The sequence below is a fragment of the Verticillium dahliae genome, genomic scaffold, assembly GCF_000150675.1.
Source record: "Verticillium dahliae VdLs.17 supercont1.3 genomic scaffold, whole genome shotgun sequence".
Taxonomy (NCBI): Eukaryota; Fungi; Ascomycota; class Sordariomycetes; order Glomerellales; family Plectosphaerellaceae; genus Verticillium; species Verticillium dahliae.
In genome coordinates this window covers 2067065-2085222 of record NW_009276940.1, presented here as the reverse complement: position 1 = coordinate 2085222, position 18158 = coordinate 2067065, and the positions used below count along the sequence as shown (strand labels likewise).

Genomic DNA, 18158 nt, shown 5'->3' with positions numbered 1-18158 from the left:
GGCCGACCACGTAGCGTTGCACTCTGACCGCCGGCCTGTCATGAACTCTCCGATCTCGCACGGCCAGTCGATTGGCAAGCCGAAGCCGAGTACCCTTTCAAATCCCGACCGTCACATGACACTTGTGGCCACCCATGGCTTACATCTAAGAGCGTATAGGCTTCGCTGTGCACCAAGAACCAATCCACTGGACGTGTAAGTATTTCTAGCAAGGTAAAATCTGCCCCTTGACCACGCCATGTGCTTTGTGCTTTATGCTTTAGTCTTCCCTATTACATCAGGCACGAGACACACAACTCCGCCCAGAAGGCCAATCCATCATTAACCCCCAGCCCAAAAAACGCATGCCATATATCGTAACATCGTAACAAAGCAAACGTCTCGAGTAATCGACAACCATCTCAACACGCCTTCCCTTTCACTTGACGATTCATATGCGAGGCAGCCGCATCCTCATGCAGCCTAATAAGTCGCTGACGAGGCACCAACTGTGCCATTTCAACCCCTGAACTTCATGAAGCGGGACCCGAGCCGACGCAGACCGCCAGGAGTCCAGTACCAGACGGGCTCGCCTTCTTTACCACGCTTGATGGCTGTGTGGTGTGGTGTGCCAGCGCGGCACCGGGCCGCATCGCAGCTGTTGTCAGTCCAGCCAACCTTTAGATCATCCGCCCACCAAGGGCCAGGCTTGCCGTCAACCCGAAGAGTGACAAGAACAGATGAAAGGTTGTTGAATCCCTCGACCGAGAATGGCGTAAGATTGCATTCCTTGAGCGTGGGGCATGATGGCACCCATGTGACTTGCGACAAGACTTCGGCTTCGGCATTGAGGGTCGAGTTGAAGCGGTAGCCGGTGAAGGTGAATTCGCAGAACTGATTCTCCCCATGGGCATCGCAGCCAAGATTGGCGCCGAAGAAATTGAATCGGAAACAGTTCGAAGCTGCATCAATGCCAGCCCCGAACTGCGAGGTGTCAAGCGTGCCGTTCGTAAGCACTGGAGGCACGAACTCGAGAAGTCGGCCTCCAGACGAAGGGGTATATGGCACTGATGGCGGAGGCGCGATGAGGAATCCAGTGGAAAACCAGAAGCGACTGTACGGATTGTAGAGTGGGCCGACGGGCAGCTCATCAAACTGGACGACCGGACACGTGAGCAAACATGGAAATATGGACGGAGAATGCGGATTGACTTACATCAAGCACCTGGTTACCGACTTCCTTTGCTCCCGTGCAGATTGGAACTTGAACAGGTATGGTGGCGGATGCCGTCAAGATGTTGCTTGACGTGTCGGACAACTTTGAAGAGAGACTACTGCTGGTATGATCGCGGACAGGAGACGCAGTAGATCGCTGCAAAGTAGTTCCAGACAAAGTTGGAAGCGATGAAGTCGAAATCAAGGTGGAGTTTCCATGACTTGGGTTTGGAAAAAGAGTTGATAATGTCGGCTCTCCAGTAATGTCAGTGGGTCTGGAGGCAGTTGTGGTAGTGTTGGCAAAGGCCGGTTTGATGTCAACGTGTCTCTTGAAATGCCTCAGAGCTGTTGGGATCACCGCAGGCTGGATCGTGATTAGAGTGGCATCGACAGGGGGCGCGAACGACGCTGGGTGGCCTCCTTGAGTTGTATTTGCAAAGACAAGGGGTTCGTCATGCTGGCGCCTGAATTTCTTCAAAAGAGTTGGGGCCAGCTCTGCTGTCACAATGGTGCTTTCGACTGTGACGAGTGCTTGATACGGGAAGGTATACGTCGTGGTTAGTTCAGGCACGATATTGAAGAATGTGCTGGTCTGGACAGAGGTGACAATCAAGGTTCGCAGAGTGGTGGAACAATCCTTGCTGTTGTGTCCAGCAGCAGCACCGGGAACTTGTTGGGCAGGGTTTCCCGCGGCTGGAGGAATACCAGAAGGCGGCTGCGGAACACTGGTAGGAAGAAGAGTATTGAGTGACTGGGTTCCAATGAGGGGGAGAGCACCCGAGATTGAAAACAGTGGGTTGTTGACGGGCTGAGCGGGAGTGGGCACGCCAGCGGGAGGCTGCACCGGGGGTTGGGTGAATCCATAACCACCAGGCAGTGTGGTCTCACCAGATGGTGGTAATGGCTGAGCAGGAGCAACGGTTCCTGAGAGACCTCCGAGTCCTGTTTGCAAACCAGAAGTACAAGGCGCCGACGCAGGAGAGGAACCCCCGGAAACAAGTGGCTGAGGTTGCGCAGCCCCGGGCTGTCCGGTGCCAGGAACAAGTGGTTGTGATTGACCAGTACCGGGTTGACCAGTGCCGGGTTGACCGATGCCAGGTTGTCCGGTACCAGGCTGTCCGGTGCCAGGTTGACCATTGCCAGGCAGTCCAGTACTAGGTTGATCAGTGCCGGGTTGGCCAGCGCCCGAGGCAGGTGGTTCAACTTGGCCACTTCCAGGTTGACCTCCAGGCACAGGGGGCTGTAGTTGCCCTGGCTGCCCAGACACACCACCAGCACCAGAAGCAACGGAAGGCAATGCAGTGCCGACCGTGGCAACAGAGAGGTATGTCACGACGCTGTTGCCATTGTTGTAGGCAGCTGGGACGGTCTGAGTCACGACGAAAGTGCTGGTAAGATAGAGTGTGCCCGATATTTCGCCAGCGCTACCGTCGGGCGGTAATGGAATTGCTGTTCCGGCTGTGAGGTCGGAATTGTAGCCAACTGGAGAAGCCTGGTCAGGAGATCCAAGACCGCCAGGAAGATTTGTTGGGGTGCTGGGCAGTCCACCGCCGGCACCTGGCGTGGCTGGTGGGAAGATGTACGTCAGGGTCTGCACAATACTGTCGTTGGGCCCAGTTGCCGTGGGATTGGGGTAGGTAACAGTGATAACGGTGCTAGCACCATTGCCACATGGATCATTTGGAACCAGGCCACCTGGGAGGAGTGTCGTAGTGTAGACGACGACTGAGGGAGAAGAGCCACCAGGGAAACCCGGGAGCCCGGACCCTGGGACACCTGAGCCGGGGACACCAGAGCCGGGGACACCAGAGCCGGGGACACCATAGTTGTCAGGGATAGAGCCTGTTGGGTAAAGTGTTTGTGTGACAGCAGTGACTTGGGGATTGCTGTTACCTGGAGCACCTGTGGGGACACCAGTAGGAAGGTAGGGACCAAAAGGCGAAGTGCCGGCGGTGATAGTTGCGACGTATGTTTCGGTTGTGACAGTAGCCTGGCCGTCAGGACCGATATACGTGGCCGTACGATACAGTGATGTAGTGATGACATTGTCTGGCCCAATGCCGTTGCCTGATCCGGGAGTTACCACGGGAGCGCCAGTCAAGGCGCCACCTGGGACAGGTGACGGACTTGGGATCGTCACGGTCAATGTCTGAACAACGGCACCATTGGAGGAGGTGAGCTCGTCGGCAGAGCCTGCTGGTGAGGTCGCGGTGACATAGAGCGTTGTGACGATGACCGTGACAATGTCAGCGCCTGTTGAGCCGTCATCCGTGGCATCACCCGGGAATGTGGCAGTAATTGTAGCGACAATGGTATCAACGAGTGGTGAATCTTCTCCATTGGCCCCAGGTGACGGGACGGGACGATAGACAGTTTCGGTGATGACGGTGACAAGATCGCCATGGTCTCCTGAGGCCTGTGAACCGACGCCAGAATCCGGCACGTTGGAAGCCTGGAGAGGGAGCACGCTCGCGATGGTAGTGGCATGCGTCACGACAGTGGGTGTGGGGTTACCCAACGAATCCAGACACGTGGTGGTCTCGTACCAAGTAGTAGTGATGAAAGTGACACTGTCATCGATGCCTGCGGGGGAACCGGATGAGCCATCGTTGCCAGAGTTGGTGGGAGACGTCGGAGGGAAAGCAACTGTGAAGCTGGCAACGATGGTGTCAGTGGTGACAACAGCCTGCCCGGGAATGGTCCTTGTGTGATAAAGGGTTGTGGTAATGACAGAAAACGGGCCACTGTTGCCGTCACCAGGAATGTCAGGTACAGCAGTGACGCCTGGGCCGTTGCTGCCAGATGCATTCGGGTCTTGTGCTTGAATGGTGATGGTCTCGACGATCAAGCTTGGAGATGGCGAAGGCTGACCTGGTCCTAAAGCAGGTTGATAAACGGTCCTGGTAATGATCGATGGCTGCAATTGCCCACCGTTGGGAGCATTCGTGGCAACTGTGCCAGAACCATCATTGTTAGATCCGTCTGCGTCATGGGGATAGGTAAATGTGAGGGTAGCGACGACAGTGTCCACGGTGGGCGAACCGTTGCCGGTGCCGGGCTCTGTTCTGTATAAGGTAGTGGTGATGACAGTGACACAGTCAGGGTCGGACTGAGAACCGTCTGCAGGTGAGCCGCCAGATGAACCAGGGTTGTCAGAGGCACCATCTGGCGCAGGGGAGCCATTTCCACCATCGGTGCCGGGGCTTCCCGTGCCAGGCGTGCCAGGCGTGCCAGGTGTGCCAGGGGTACCAGTGTTGTCGTCAGGGCCAGGGGAGTTTGTGCCAGGAGACCCATTGCCACCAGTTGGGGCAGAGGGCACATCGTCCGGAGCAGGTAGGGTGACAGTGCGGGTAGAAACCCCAGTAGCTGTCAAGCGGGATTCCCAGGGACGTGGGCCGTTGTAGGGGGAGCTCTCACCAGGACCAAAGGTCTGGACGGTAACTGTATAGACGGGAGAAAGAGGGTTTCCAGGAGCTCCATTGCCAGAAGCAGGGATAGTGACGGTGACAGTCTGAGGACCAGCCACAAAGGGAGGAGAAGCGGCGTTGGTGGCAGGAACTGTGACAAAGACAGTGGTGGTAGCCGTGGGGGCACAAGTGCCGCCTCCGTAACCGTCGTCGCTGTTTGGGTCAGTGAGCCATCAGGGCGACGAATGCACCGACAATGTCTTTCATCGTCCGAGGATGAGACTTACGGAGGGAAAGTATCGGCCGACGTCAAGCCGAGGAGGCCAAAGGCCAGGACGCCAAGAGGAGCGTGAATACGCATCTCAGCCGTCGTGAGACTCAATGCCGTTGACGACGCAAGGGCCTCGTGAGCTTGAGTATGTGATGTGGGCTGCCCAAGACGACCAGTGAACTGGAAGGCCGCTGCAACGTTGAAACAATGAACGAAGCAGAATCTGAACGCCCAATACGGGAAAAGAATGACTGAGGTTGGAGTGGACAGACAACGGTAACGACAAACGAAGAGAAGACGAAAAAGTGATCCGTGAGGGGGAGCGAGAGAGGAGGGAAATGGAGGAGGATGAGAGATGGGGATGGAGAAGGGAGAGGAATTTGTTGAGAGAGATGTGTGCGAGGATGAGGGAGTTTATGGGCAACAGCACTCACATGTCATGATCTGAAGGAAGGAGGACCCCACGATCATGGTGAAGCACGCAGGGCAGCATCGTTCCTGCCGCGTTGATGTTGTTGAGTTCTCCCCGAGGCACTCTAAAGAGGGAAGGAACCACCTCACGTCCAGGATTGCCAGGGGCACCAGCACCGCTCGAGGCACGGGAGGGGAAAAGGGAAACCACAGACCACAGACTTCCATGTTCATCATGACTAGCACGTCAGCAGCAGCATGTAATACAGACGAGTTTTGAATTGTTTACTGGGGTTTCATGTGATATGTTCGGCAGAGCGTTGACAAGCAGCAATCGCTGCATGAGGTACCTAGGCATTTGACGGCCACAAACATGCGCTTCTGTCCCCGAGACTTGTCGCCACGGGACTTGATGCCTTTGAAGGCAGGAGACAGAATTCTCTGTGTGGCTGTTCATTCGTTCTTGCCAACCAAATGGCATTGTGCAGACGCGCCTTCCAAAATGCAGGCCCAGATTTCGTGGTTCCGAGGGGTGGACCACTACTCTTGCCGCTCCTGTGATTTTGACCGAGGTCTTTCCTTCCCCAGTTGAAGGCATGTTCAAGTATAGCACCTGCCGCGTGGTGGATAATCTGAAACTCAATCATGGCCCAAATTTTGTTGGGCGCAGGAACAATGATAACCTGTGGAAGACAGCCTCACTCAGGCTCTTTCCCACCGGGCAGCGTTGGCAGGCCTGTAGCGTGGTGAAGAGGGTATTCAGCCCTGAAAAGGGCACGTGAGTATCGGCGGTCGAAGTGGCTGCAAGCCGTGCCCGTCACTTCTGTCCCTCAAATGGTCCAGCGCTGACTGCGCGTGGATGAGACCGCTAGATCGATGTACAGCCGGAGGCGCAATCATGACTAGAGCATGAATTTTTCGACCAAAGCCAATCTGCCCTGTGGCTGCTGCCTTGGAAACTACACAGGATCATCCTCGTAGGCTGGTGGTGGTACTGCTTGCGACGGTGAAGTAGCAGACGGGCTTCCGTCACCTACTAAATCACCAACGGCCAACCGCCTCTTCTCGTCCTCGACCCGCGCCGCCCACATGGCAGAGCCCGCGCTTGTTGTGAGCAAGAAGAAAAACGAGAAGACGGGGATGAGCTCCAAGATCATGGCCACAGTCCCAAACCACACGTACTCCCAAACCCTCGAGCTGATCTCCTGCTTCATCTCCTTTTTGCTGATCCCCCGCAGCTGAAACCAGCGGTAATGTGCGAGCTTACCGAGGCGCGTTCCAGTGATGATGATAAAGGCAGGTGCGCCGAATATAGGAATAAAGTTCAGGGGCAGGAACACGATGACCTCGATGATCTGGATCATACTCCATGGTGTGTAGATGGCGGAACTGGTAGGTTTCCCCAGCATCTTTATGGCGGTCGGCGCATCGGGAAACAGGATTCGATGAGGGGAAACGAGGTCGGTGTGCGAGTACTTGATGAGAGTAGCCTGGATCGAGAGGTTACGACATGACTCGGGGTAGCCAGAGGGGACAAATACTCACGTCGAACACATCAACACGAGCCTCATCGACAAAAAAGCCTTCAAAGAGTCCTTGAATCACGACGAGACCTTCTCCAAGCACCAGGATTGTGGCATTGAGCCAGGCGCTTCTGCCCTGGAAAATGGCGAGGAGGGCGAGTTGTGGTAGGAAGGTAAAGGTGAAGAGAATGACATAGACAAGAACAGAGATGATGGAGAGAGGCAACAAGCGGCTGAGGAACAATGGGTAGAATTCCTTGTTGCGCAGAAAGTACCAAATGCCGCGTATGGGAAATGAGGCTGCGCGCGCACAGCGGACAATGTCGTTGGCGTATCGCCGCACGAAGAGGGGTACTCGGGATCGAGCGTACGGATGTGACGGCTGAGTGTCGGCCATGATGGCGATCGGGACGAAGGCGTAGCAAGCTCGGTGATGCGTCTTGCGTCGAGACTGGATGTATGAAATGGGTCAATCGCGACAGCGCGGCGTGGTGACACGGGGAGGGCGAGAGGCTCACGACGTCATTTTCGTTCATAACAGCTCCCGGTTCTTGGTGCCAGGCTCTTGAGTACGTACCTTTTCGCCCTAGACCATTCTCGGCACGCTTCTCTCCGCTTAGGTACCTACCTACCTACCTACCTTGAGGTACCTTAGGCACAGTACTTGGTTTGACCACCTGGATCAGCGATCAGCAACCAGTGTCGCCAGACATGGCTTCGCTGAGACTCCAAACCGATGGAGGCCTCAGCCAGCATGAAGTGGTCAAACAACCCAGGCATCGGTGTTCTGACCAATGCACGAGAAGTTCTATCAAACATTGTGGTCGCGCTAGAGCTGACCAAGGCTCGAAGGTCATCTCCAAAGCAAGTGTCGTCTTCCATGGGATCGAACACCACGCAAACCCAACAGACGGCTCACTCACCTTCACCGTCGTCCTCCAGCCAGCCAAGACCTGTGGGGATTCTAGCACTCAGGGACGGGACCAGCTCCGTCTGGCAACCCCGGGGCCTGAGACCGGGGCCAGGCTAGATTGGCCAGTCACCTGGGGTTTTAGAGTTGCGAGCGCCGGAGTTATCTGTCAGTGTTCTCGCTTCCAATCGAAAATCCGGCGGTACAGACGCGATGGGAGCCGTGGACATTGTGCCATAAATCCGGGCTTGGGATCCCGACGACCTATATAACCTGGATGACCTCCGCCATACCCGAACGACAGGCTTGACATGCCTCCAGATTGCCAAAGAAGGACGACACTCTGTGCTTCAAGTGACACAGGATGACTCTGCAGCGTCCGTGGGCAGGGCGACGAGCATCCATTGCGCGATTCGCTGGCTCCTCAACTCACGTGGTGCCCTGAGGTAAGATGGGATGCCCTGCGCCCATATCCGAGTCGCTCCATAGCTCGCGGCGAATGCGGAATCATCGTCCCACTTGTGCATAACGCCGCTGTCGACTTGTGTGTGCACTTCAAAACGAATTTAATGCCGGACAATGGAGCTCTGAGCAAGAAAGGTAAACATCGAGTGGCTCCGGTTCAGGACTAGTCATCCTGTTGAATTCGTTCCACCACAGACAGCAGCACAGTAGACTGCGCTTATTAGGCATGCGACCTGCCCCGCGCTTCGCCCTCAGTTTACCGCCCGCGACCCCGCAGGGCATTTGGTCGTCGCGCTGAAGCTGATCGACGTCCTCAGCCTCGTGCTGACCAGTTCAGACGTCTAGAGGAGCTCGAATAATATCCGCTTGCTATTGTTTCGTTGGAATATCTGTATCAGATGGCAGAGCCTTCAAGTTCCGCCGCAGCACAGGAGCCGTCTGCTGGGCGTGCCGAGATCAAACCGTCTACCGCAGGTGAAGGACATCGAAAGCGCAATCGGATCAGATTCTCCTGCAGCCACTGCCGCGAAAAAAAGTTAGCATGAGACCGTATATCCTCATGTCTTCTGGTCAACATATCATTGCTGACATGAGATGCCAGGCTCAAGTGCAATCGAGCGTCGCCTTGCGATCAGTGCATCAAGCGCGATATTGTCGCCTCTTGCGACTATGTGCCATACCTCTATCCGCGCACAGCCACGAGGCAACCGGCACCGGTCCCTCAAGCGTCCAGTCAGCCCCAGGGGCTCGCTGACACGCCCACGCTGCAGGCTAAGCTTAAACATCTGGAAGATGTCTTGAGCGATGTTCGAGCAAAACTCGCTGAGCGCGGCATCGTCATGGACGATGTTTTCGGCCAAAAGGGTGGTAGTTTGTACGGCCGAACGCGCTTGCCTGAGACTCCAAGTGATCTGAGCGGCATCAAGGAACCAACCCCCGCTGGACCGATGGTTGATAAACTGCGCTACGTGGACTCCGCCAACTGGGAAGCCATTCTCGATGATGTACGTGGTGACCATGGTCTTGGTCCTGCGAGTGTCTGCAGATACTAAGTCTCACGTAGGTCACCAGGCTCACCGACGAGCTCAAGACGACCGACACTGGTCACGGGGAGAGGGAAGATGACGATGCTGACGATCTCGACTCAGCATTCGCGAGTACCGAAGGGCCGGTCTTGCTGTTGGGGACCTTCCCTCCAGCAACTACGCAAGACCTCATGGATTATCTTCCGCAAAAAGACATCACCGACCGTCTCATTGCTCGGTTCTTCAAGGGCAAGGAGCCGGCATGGTGTACGACGAACAAACCCCCATGGCAGGGAAAATTAGCTGACATCCTTCAGCCATGTTTCATGTGCCTGCATTTCTCAGAGAGGCCCGTTGTGTAACAATTCCCATGTGATGTTTCTCGCTGACTTGAAGTAGTATGCTACTTTCTGGGAGCGCCCTCACGAATATTCCATCACTTGGATTGGTCTTCTGTGCATCATGATCAGCCACGCCGCCTTCTTCTGTCTTCGAGGCGATGAAGAGGTTCCTGGCAATATCGGACCCCCACAGTATATCCTTGATCTCTATCGGATCAGATCCGCGCAGTGTCTCGCCCTCGATGACTACACTAAGCCCGGGAAGTACAAAGTTGAAGCACTAATTCTCTACTTTGGTACTGAATACCTCCGGCTGAGCGATGCTCAGCGAGGCACATCCATCATGATGGCCATCATCGTCAGATTGGCCATGCACTCTGGCTTGCATCGGGACCCCAAGCACTTCCAAGGGCTTACTGTGTTTGAGCATGAGATGCGAAAGAGACTCTGGACTATTCTCGTCGAAATTGATGTGCTGGTGGCCTTCCAGTTCGGCTTGCCCGGCAACGTACAACACAGGTACTTCGACACCGGACTGCCCCACAACCTGCATGACGAAGACTTTGACGAGACGACGACGGAGCTGCCGCTGGAGCGGCCCCTCACCGAGAGAACTCCTGCCCTATATACGATCGTGAAGTCAAGGCTCGTTGTTGCCTTTGGCGATATCCTCGCGAGAATGGCCGACAGAGACAGTCCAACCTACGGAGAAGTCCTGCGCCTCAATGATCAATTGGAGAAGGCTCACGAGGACATACCCCCCGTCCTCCGAGCGCGATCCTTCAGCCTTTCGATTGGTGACCCGATTGATCTCATCATGCAAAGGCTGTGGATTGAACTAATGTACCTGAAAGCTCGTATCGTTCTGCACCGTCGCTACTTCGCTCTGGGACGCAATGACCAACGCTACGCTCCCTCTCGGTTCAACTGCATTGACGCTGCTACCAAGACCCTCGAGTATCAATTTGACGTGAACACCGAGATACAGCCTGGGGGTCGCCTTTCCAAAGAGAGATGGTTCTTGTCGAGCCTAAGCACGCACGATTTTCTTCTGGCGAACATGATGCTGTGCCTCGAGTTATCATTCCTGCTGCGAGCGTCGACTCCCAGCGACGCAGCGGTTGCGGCAGAGCCCATCGAGAAGGACAGGCTGCTGCACATACTCCGTACCTCACGTGGAATTTGGGGCTCGATGCGAACTCAATCGGCCGAGGCAAGCCGCGCATTCAAGATCCTATCTCGGATGCTGACCATTTCCACGGGCACGCAGTACGAAAGCAGCCCAGACTCGGCTGCTGATGGGAACGCGCAGCCTGGCGGAGTGGATCTGAATCAGCGGCCTTCCTATCAGTTCGCCTCTGGTGAGTTTGCCGCAGACGAGCAACTCTTGACCCGACACTGACAAGTCATCTTACCAAACAGGAGTTCGAGCCTTCGCATCAGAGCAGCACCCCAGCTCATCTTGGGGGCCAACTACTGTGCTGCCCTACCCGGCTGGTTCATTAGAAGGGGCTCACACGGCGCAAACACTTTCTTGGACAGCACAACCCGGATTCCAATCTGCGCATGGCCTTCAATTTGACTCTGTTGGCGATCCAGGCATGGGTAGCGATATAGACTGGGTGAGTTGCGATGCTTGACACAGGCCGCAGTTGGGTTGCGTAGGATCGTTCGACTAATAAGGCAAACAGTCCTCATGGGACACGCAGATTCAAAACAACAGCGCCGAGAATATCCAGATTCCTTGGACTCATTTCTTTGCTCAAAAGGAGTGAGGAGGCAGTACTAGGATGAGCGACTGTCTTAGGCTACCTGCTTGTATGATGGAAGGCCAAGGGCACGGGCTGGTTGAGCAAGGCCCTCTGTACGATTACGGCGCCGTGGTTCGACACGGCAGCTTCAATGCCAGGATGCCAGGTTTACTGAGGCAGGAGAGAGCTCAGCCGCAGTCGTCTTTTGTGAATAATGGGGCCCTCACATCCCGACGGCAGGCGGCCCGTTACATGGCTGCGAAGCGTGTTGCTCCATCCAGGATAATCTCATCCAGCTTGGCAGTCCCACTTTCGAGAATCTGTGGTATATGAAGTGTCGACCTAACTGACGCAGGATACGTCTGTGCTGGCCCAAGGGGCTAACATGCTGCTTTTGTCTGGTCTGGATCTGATAGTTTGCAGCCGAATAACGACTGGAATCATCTCACTTTGCTCGCTGCCAAAATTATGTTAAAGTGTCCTGAGGATAGGACAGGTATGTAAGCATAGCTGCTGCTCGACTGTCATATACACAATCTTGCTAAGCTTCCTGAGAGGAAAACGAAGAATGTGGTTCAGTATTCTCTTCGTTAGTATCCCAAATGACCACTGCTGGAATTTTTGATCCGGCCTGGCGGAAGTGCCGCTGCGCGGGAAGTCCGAGCGAGACGCATATCGACCTGCCAACAATCATCTCAGACCTGGCTGTTTGGTATAAATTACCTGACCTGTCGCGAACCACGATGGTATCTGTAATCGACAGAATTGCGTGGCACTGTTGCACCGTGCTATGCACTGCATTCTACGCAACTTTCGATCGAGTCGTTCACCACAGGCCTTGCTTGGCGGTTCTCGGACCCCATGACCGCTTTTTGGGTCAGCGGGTACGCCCTCAGGAGGTTGGCTCGTATGACGGACCGACCACCGGAACCGCAAGAAAGCTCCGAAGCAAAGAGATGCAAGATCGGCAGTCAACGGCATGAGGTGCAAGGAGCCCGGGTAGTCTTTCGGCGGCAGGGTGAGCTGGTATGCGGTTCCCGGTGCGCGTCAGCCGCCTGACGGTGCATATCATTGGACAGAGGCCGGCGCGACGCCGATCGTGCCCGTCCGAAGTAAATTGCTGTGCTGTGCGTCCTGAGATATTTACGGGCAAGAGGGGACTCGGTTGGGCGCAGTCGTGTTTGGCGGATGATGAGGCTCCGATTTGTCGTGCCGATCGTTCTTGGTAGTCACCACGCATAGCGATCGCATCGCAGACGTGATCGGGGACGAGCTAGGTACACGAACAAAGTTGGCTAGATGAAAACCAACAGCAGTGAATGCGTCTCATGCGAAGACGACTGAAAGGTATAAGATGGAGGTTGATGGCTTACTTCCAGCTTGGTACATTTATTTCTCAACAAGCCGCTCGCATTACACACTTCCTCGCTCTCTCCATTTCGTGCCTGATCCCTCTACGTTTCTAAACCTCCATTATATAAAAAAAAGTCAAAGTTGCAGATATGGCTCAGAAGGCTCTGTTCGCTGTTGTGCTCGGTGCTGTGTCCGCCGCTGCGCACGGCTTTGTCGAAACCATCACCGTCAATGGCAAGACGTACGACAACTACAACCCGTCTACATTCCCCTATAACCCCTCGCCCCCAGTCGTTCCCGGGTGGACTGCGGACTTCCCTGACCTTGGCTTCGTCGAGCCTGCGGCCACCGGAGATCCAGACATCATCTGCCACCGATCCGCTACCAACGGAGGCTCGCACATCCCTGTGGCAGCTGGCGATACCCTGACCCTCAAATGGTCTCCCTGGCCTGAGTCGCACAAGGGACCCATCATCGACTATCTTGCCAACTGCAACGGTGACTGCACGACCGTCGACAAGACAGCGCTCCGCTTCTTCAAGATTGCCGAGCAAGGGCTCCTGGACGCCGCCAGCTCAAACTGGGCTGCTGACGAACTCATCGCTGCCGGCGAGGTCTGGGAGGTCACGATCCCGACCGACATCGCCGCCGGCAGCTACGTGCTCCGTCATGAGATCATCGCCCTGCACTCTGGAGGACAGCCGAACGGCGCCCAGTTCTACCCGCAGTGCATCAATCTGGAGATTTCCGGTGGCGGCTCGGCAAGTCCCAGTGGCGTCGCGGGTACGAGCCTCTACACGGAGACGGACCCTGGTGTGCTCTTCAACATTTACACCGCGACTGAGTACCCCATCCCTGGACCGCCTCTATACAACGCGGCCAAGAAGACTCGCCGTCATGCCAAGGACGTGCGAACATGCTAGGAGTTCAAGTTCAAGCCGAAAGGGGGACCCCACGATACAGAGGGCTGAAAGATTCAGGCATGACGTGAAGATGCAGGAACAGAGAGGTGCAGCATCGCGTTCAATGGCTCAAGTTGGCCAGGAGCCACTTCGTTTCAATGTAAATACTTTTGCTCGGCTGTTTCACGGTGATCATTCAAATAGAGAAGCTACACTCTGGGCCCATGTGAGCTGAACATCCGATGTGCCTCTTGTTGATTTAAACCTGCCTGTGTTCAATGAGCCTGCTTGTGCGGGCAAGGTGATGCAGATTGGCAAGTTGACTACCAAAACGATATTGAGTGGCCTGCCGCAAAGGAAGGAAGTATCGCTGGCTCTCAAGGTGGCCAGTTCATTGAGAGCTTGAAAAAACAGGAGATCAGATGGACACCACAGTTCAGTCGATGAGAAGAAGTAAATCGTCAATGTCTACAGAAAAGAGCCTTGTGCTGCGATGAAAGACCATGGGAAAGCATGAATGTATGGCTTGCCTCTGGCCTAATCTATACATGGCCAGTCATCCAGGAATGTCCAAACTCCTTTGCTGACGCCGCAAGGAATCACCGTACCATGATCTTCGCCTTCGTAAACTGATAGGGAAATGTGGGCCAGCTTACCAGACTTCCTAAGTCTCTCATACAGCTCCCTCAAGTTGTCAACCATCCGCCTTTCAATGTGTGTCGCGCGGCGCTGCTCAAAGTCTTCGTCCTTTTCGCCCTTCCGCCTCGGTGGTTCCTGTTCATCACCGCCGACGAAAAGCATAACTGAAGTTGCCTTGTCACCTATCTTCTCGTAGCATCCCGATTCATGCTTCAAGATCGCTCTCTTATTCCACCAAATGCTGGGACTGGTGACGAGAAAGTAGTCAAAAATTGTCGGCCGCGTGAATAAGGCATGAAGAGCAAACAGTCCGCCGTATGAGTGTCCGCATAGGGCCTCCCTCCCCACGGAGACTCCTTGCTTCTCTTTGACTCTCTGGCTGACGAACGGACGGACGCGCTGCTCGATGAAATCCAGAAATTGGTCAGCGCCGCCTTCTGTCTCTCCAGCGCCAGGCAATGGAGGCGTCAGGTCGTTTGATCGGCGGCCGTTGAACAGGAACGGGCTATCATCATGAAGGGGGTAGCCTATGGCCACGACAACGCCGCTGGATGGTGCGCCGGGAGCGCGGAGGGAGAGCCAACGGTGGAGAGCTTCGAGGGCTGTGAGAAAGACGGAGTTTCCATCGGTAAGATAACTGTGGCCGTGAGAAAGAGGAGTTCAAGCGGAAGAATATTGACTTACATCACCGGAACCGTATGGTCATCGGAGCCCGCTGTTTCAGCCGTCCAGTTGCGGGGATAGCCAATTTGTATCAAGTACTCATCGCCAGAGTCGCTGCTTAGGGTCCAACTCTCGGCACAGGGAAGACCCGATACAGTACCTTGGGCCATATTGAAGGCAGGCGTATGTCACTCGGCGTGCGTCGTACCCACAGGGACAATCTGGAGGTGGTAATGTTGACACAAGGCCCTTGTCGAGGCATTTTAGAATGGAGAAAGTACCAGGCGAGTTATGTAAACTGGGCCCTTCGGAAAGCCGACGAATGCCGACTCGTCGGGGTTCAGAAAAGGGTGAGATCCCTGCTTCACCGAGACCCATGTCCAGATTTCTAGGCAATATTCACCGAGCATCTGAGTCTGAGTGCCGTGGTTGGCGCTGCACGGCTGGGCTTTGCACAGGTGGCCATTCCACTGCAAAAGAATTCAGGCATTTTGGTCTCTTTTACGAGGCAGAAAGCGTCAGGGGATCACACAAGGCCATTCAAGATGGCGAAAATGTTTGTCTGCGCTGTCTTCGCCATTATCTGAAGCTAAAAAGGTCGCGAACCACGTCCTGCCGTGACGTTTTCCTTCACTATTTCACGGAACGAGACAATGTCCATGAGTGAAAGAGCTATGCACCGATTTCTACCAGTCAAGAGACGCATATTCCTCACGGCGGGCCATTGCAAAACGCCATTGTTGTCGCGAGGTGACAGCTCATCTCCTAGGATGAACCGCCACGTCAGGGGGACGTGATGCAGCAAGACTACAAAGCAAGAATCGAATCAGAGCTCCGTTACAATCTCTTCGAGTGCGAAAAGGCATGCTATTCACCGGCATGGTTCATGTTTGCTTTCATTACTTGCTCGTTGGGCTGGGGGCAGAGGAACGGCAGGCGTAGCGGTCTGGCGTGAAAGGTCGATGGGCTGATTCAGAGACCGCGTTACACAGGCAAGGGCGTTCTCATGGCAGTGAAATGAAACACTGCTGGTGGTTCTAGGCTGGTCCCTCTTCAAGAAAAGGCATATAAGGGTCTCCCCTCCCCCTAGTCTGTCTTCTGTTTTTCTTTTCCTGCAGCATCATGCAAAGTAACAGCATTACCAAAACTCACAACTTCGATATTCCAGAAATAACCAAGACAGCCATGTCTAACTCAACCACTGACAGCAAAACGCACTCTTCCTCGTCCGGAGGAGGCTCCACCGGGTCGTCGCCCCCCCAGGCGCCTTTGGCGGCCAGTCCCCGTCCGGCACCCGGCTCTCTTCCGACATCCGGCGTTCCCCTACCGTCATCGCTCCCTGCTGGCACGAACAGGTGGGCGGCACTGTCTCGGGCCAACCGTAAACTGCCTTTTGATTCCAAGGCAGGTTGTCCTGCCGATATGAGCCGGTGCCCAGAATGCAAAAGTTTGCAGACCACGGATCAGTTCGTACGGAGGGAAACCCGAAAAGGGCGCCGGCAGACCAGGAAGCTCTGTCACTGGTGCGACTACAAGCATTGGTTCAAGGTGGACTCCATCACCTGGGAGAAATATCTTTCAGTTTTCACCCTGCCGGACGGTAGTTGGAAAGGGACGGCGATGAACAAGAAATAGAAGCCTATTTCTTCATCAGGGTCAACATGATCGTCCAAGTGGATATGGATCGGAAGCAGGATAGAATAGCCAAGATAACTCTTCCGAACGAGGTCCCATTCCAAAAGGAAAATACATCGTTCACCCGAAGAGCAAGGAACTAAATCGTGATGAGAGCAAAAGGAATGGAATCGCCGCGAATCGAACGCGGGACCTTCCGCAAGGATTGATGTGACAATGCGAAGCGGACATTATACCCCTAAACCACGACCCCATTTGATGATCTGGCCACTCGGAACTAGACATCATGATTCTGGCGCCAAAATGCCGCACTTCCCTTTGGTGCCCTGTGGATGAGATGGTTCTAAGTGTTCACATACACAGCTTCAGCATGAGAATTGGAAAGGAGGACTTTGCCTCAATAGCGAAATGGTGATGCTTGGTGATTATCTCGACCCTTTTATCGGCAGGTTGTGGTTGTCGCGGTCGCAAGCAACCCTGAGAGAAATGAGTGAAACCAGCCCAGTCGTCCATATGGAACCCGTACAGCCACCTGTGTTAGCTTTAGTTTGACCTCGTATTGTTTTCCGGCTTGGGAAGCTTAACAAGCTGTGCTTTGAACGTGGGTTTAAGAATGCAGTGAAATATGTTGGCCATTGGTCAGCGCATATAGTTGATGCCATCTGCGCCCTTGTCTTGGGACCACGCGATCGGGAATTGACACGATGGCCCGTTCCAGATCCAAGGGCGCCATGGACATGTCCTCGCAGGGAGGTACCGCTGTCGTAGGCACACTAGCTTGCCGCGATGGCGAGACTTGACTCGTCAAAGTGGCCCCTGGTCCAGCCTGGAACTTTCGTTTTTGCTCCCAGCACGGAACGGCCTGAAAGCGGCGGGGTTGATCTTGCGGGGTCGCCCGACGCAACATTTTAGTTGTCGGTGACTTTGCTAATAACCGACGTCGGAAACGCGAGTATAAGACCCATGGAACGTCGTCATGTTGGTGTAGTGTACATGGCTACCTCAACAGCCCGTGTCGTCAGTCGGAGAACAAGTGCGACCACAGTGTTGACAGCACTCAAGCTCACACAACAAGGAAAAAGCCCTTCACTCGAATGAAAATAAGGGTTTCCATCGGCAGCGAACAAAAAACCCCGCAACGTGCGCCACAACTACCACTCGAGACGGCCGCGCAATCCAAGGTCAACGCCATCCAATTCAGATCTCATATCACCTCCTCTCGCTAGCAAGGCCACCTCACATCAATACAACATGGTTCAGCGGCTCCAGCCAATCCTCGCGTTCCGCGAGGCTACTACCACCGACGTCCCCAACCTTCTGCCTCTCATCCGCACAGCATACCGTGGCAACCAAGGATGGACCAACGAATCTGCCTACCTCAATGACAAACGCATCTCCCCCGCAGACCTTGAATCCAAGATCAATGCCCCTGATGGCCTGGTCCTCATCACCCACGACGCCGCGACGGGCGAGCTCGTAGCCTGCTGTGAGCTCCAGCACCGCCCAGCCGGCGACGGCAAGCCCAGCACCGGTTACTTCGGGCTGTTCGCCGTCGATCCCAACAGACAGGGCGGTGGGTTGGGAAGGCAGGTTCTTGCGAGAGCCGAGGCGCATGCGAAGGAGTAGTGGATCCTGTCTGAAAGATGAAAAAGTGTGTGTCGAGTGATG

The 18158-nt window shown here is 54.9% G+C and overlaps 6 protein-coding genes and 1 non-coding gene across 7 annotated transcripts; 3 read left to right on the top strand and 4 right to left on the bottom strand.

Moving 5' to 3' along the window:
- Positions 1-498: 498 nt before the first annotated feature.
- On the bottom strand, positions 499-4962 carry VDAG_02302 (uncharacterized protein; the record flags this gene model as incomplete). The annotated part of the gene is made up of 3 exons (XM_009658331.1): positions 499-1134; positions 1196-4814; positions 4889-4962. 3 exons carry the CDS (start codon positions 4960-4962, stop codon positions 499-501), a joined length of 4329 nt encoding a protein of 1442 aa, XP_009656626.1.
- A 578-nt stretch (positions 4963-5540) lies between these two features.
- On the bottom strand, positions 5541-7283 carry VDAG_02301 (uncharacterized protein). The gene is made up of 2 exons (XM_009658330.1): positions 6829-7283; positions 5541-6773 (listed from the first exon to the last, which is right to left on the bottom strand). The coding sequence occupies exons 1-2, from the start codon at positions 7201-7203 to the stop codon at positions 6243-6245; spliced, it is 906 nt and encodes a 301-aa protein (XP_009656625.1). The 5' UTR covers positions 7204-7283; the 3' UTR covers positions 5541-6242.
- A 1296-nt stretch (positions 7284-8579) lies between these two features.
- VDAG_02300 (fungal specific transcription factor domain-containing protein) lies at positions 8580-11473 on the top strand (the record flags this gene model as incomplete). The annotated part of the gene is made up of 6 exons (XM_009658329.1): positions 8580-8716; positions 8783-9185; positions 9245-9473; positions 9703-10908; positions 11147-11169; positions 11378-11473. 6 exons carry the CDS (start codon positions 8580-8582, stop codon positions 11471-11473), a joined length of 2094 nt encoding a protein of 697 aa, XP_009656624.1.
- Positions 11474-12800: 1327 nt separating this feature from the next.
- VDAG_02299 (endoglucanase-4) lies at positions 12801-13574 on the top strand (the record flags this gene model as incomplete). Its single annotated transcript, XM_009658328.1, has 1 exon — positions 12801-13574. One exon carries the CDS (start codon positions 12801-12803, stop codon positions 13572-13574), a length of 774 nt encoding a protein of 257 aa, XP_009656623.1.
- A 516-nt stretch (positions 13575-14090) lies between these two features.
- Positions 14091-15025, bottom strand: VDAG_02298 (IroE protein; the record flags this gene model as incomplete). Its single annotated transcript, XM_009658327.1, has 2 exons — positions 14091-14829; positions 14877-15025. 2 exons carry the CDS (start codon positions 15023-15025, stop codon positions 14091-14093), a joined length of 888 nt encoding a protein of 295 aa, XP_009656622.1.
- A 1630-nt stretch (positions 15026-16655) lies between these two features.
- On the bottom strand, positions 16656-16743 carry VDAG_20094. Its single transcript has one exon. It is a non-coding gene; the product is annotated as a tRNA-Ala (tRNA).
- Positions 16744-17194: 451 nt separating this feature from the next.
- Positions 17195-18116, top strand: VDAG_02297 (acetyltransferase; the record flags this gene model as incomplete). Its single annotated transcript, XM_009658326.1, has 2 exons — positions 17195-17243; positions 17596-18116. 2 exons carry the CDS (start codon positions 17195-17197, stop codon positions 18114-18116), a joined length of 570 nt encoding a protein of 189 aa, XP_009656621.1.
- Positions 18117-18158: the final 42 nt, after the last annotated feature.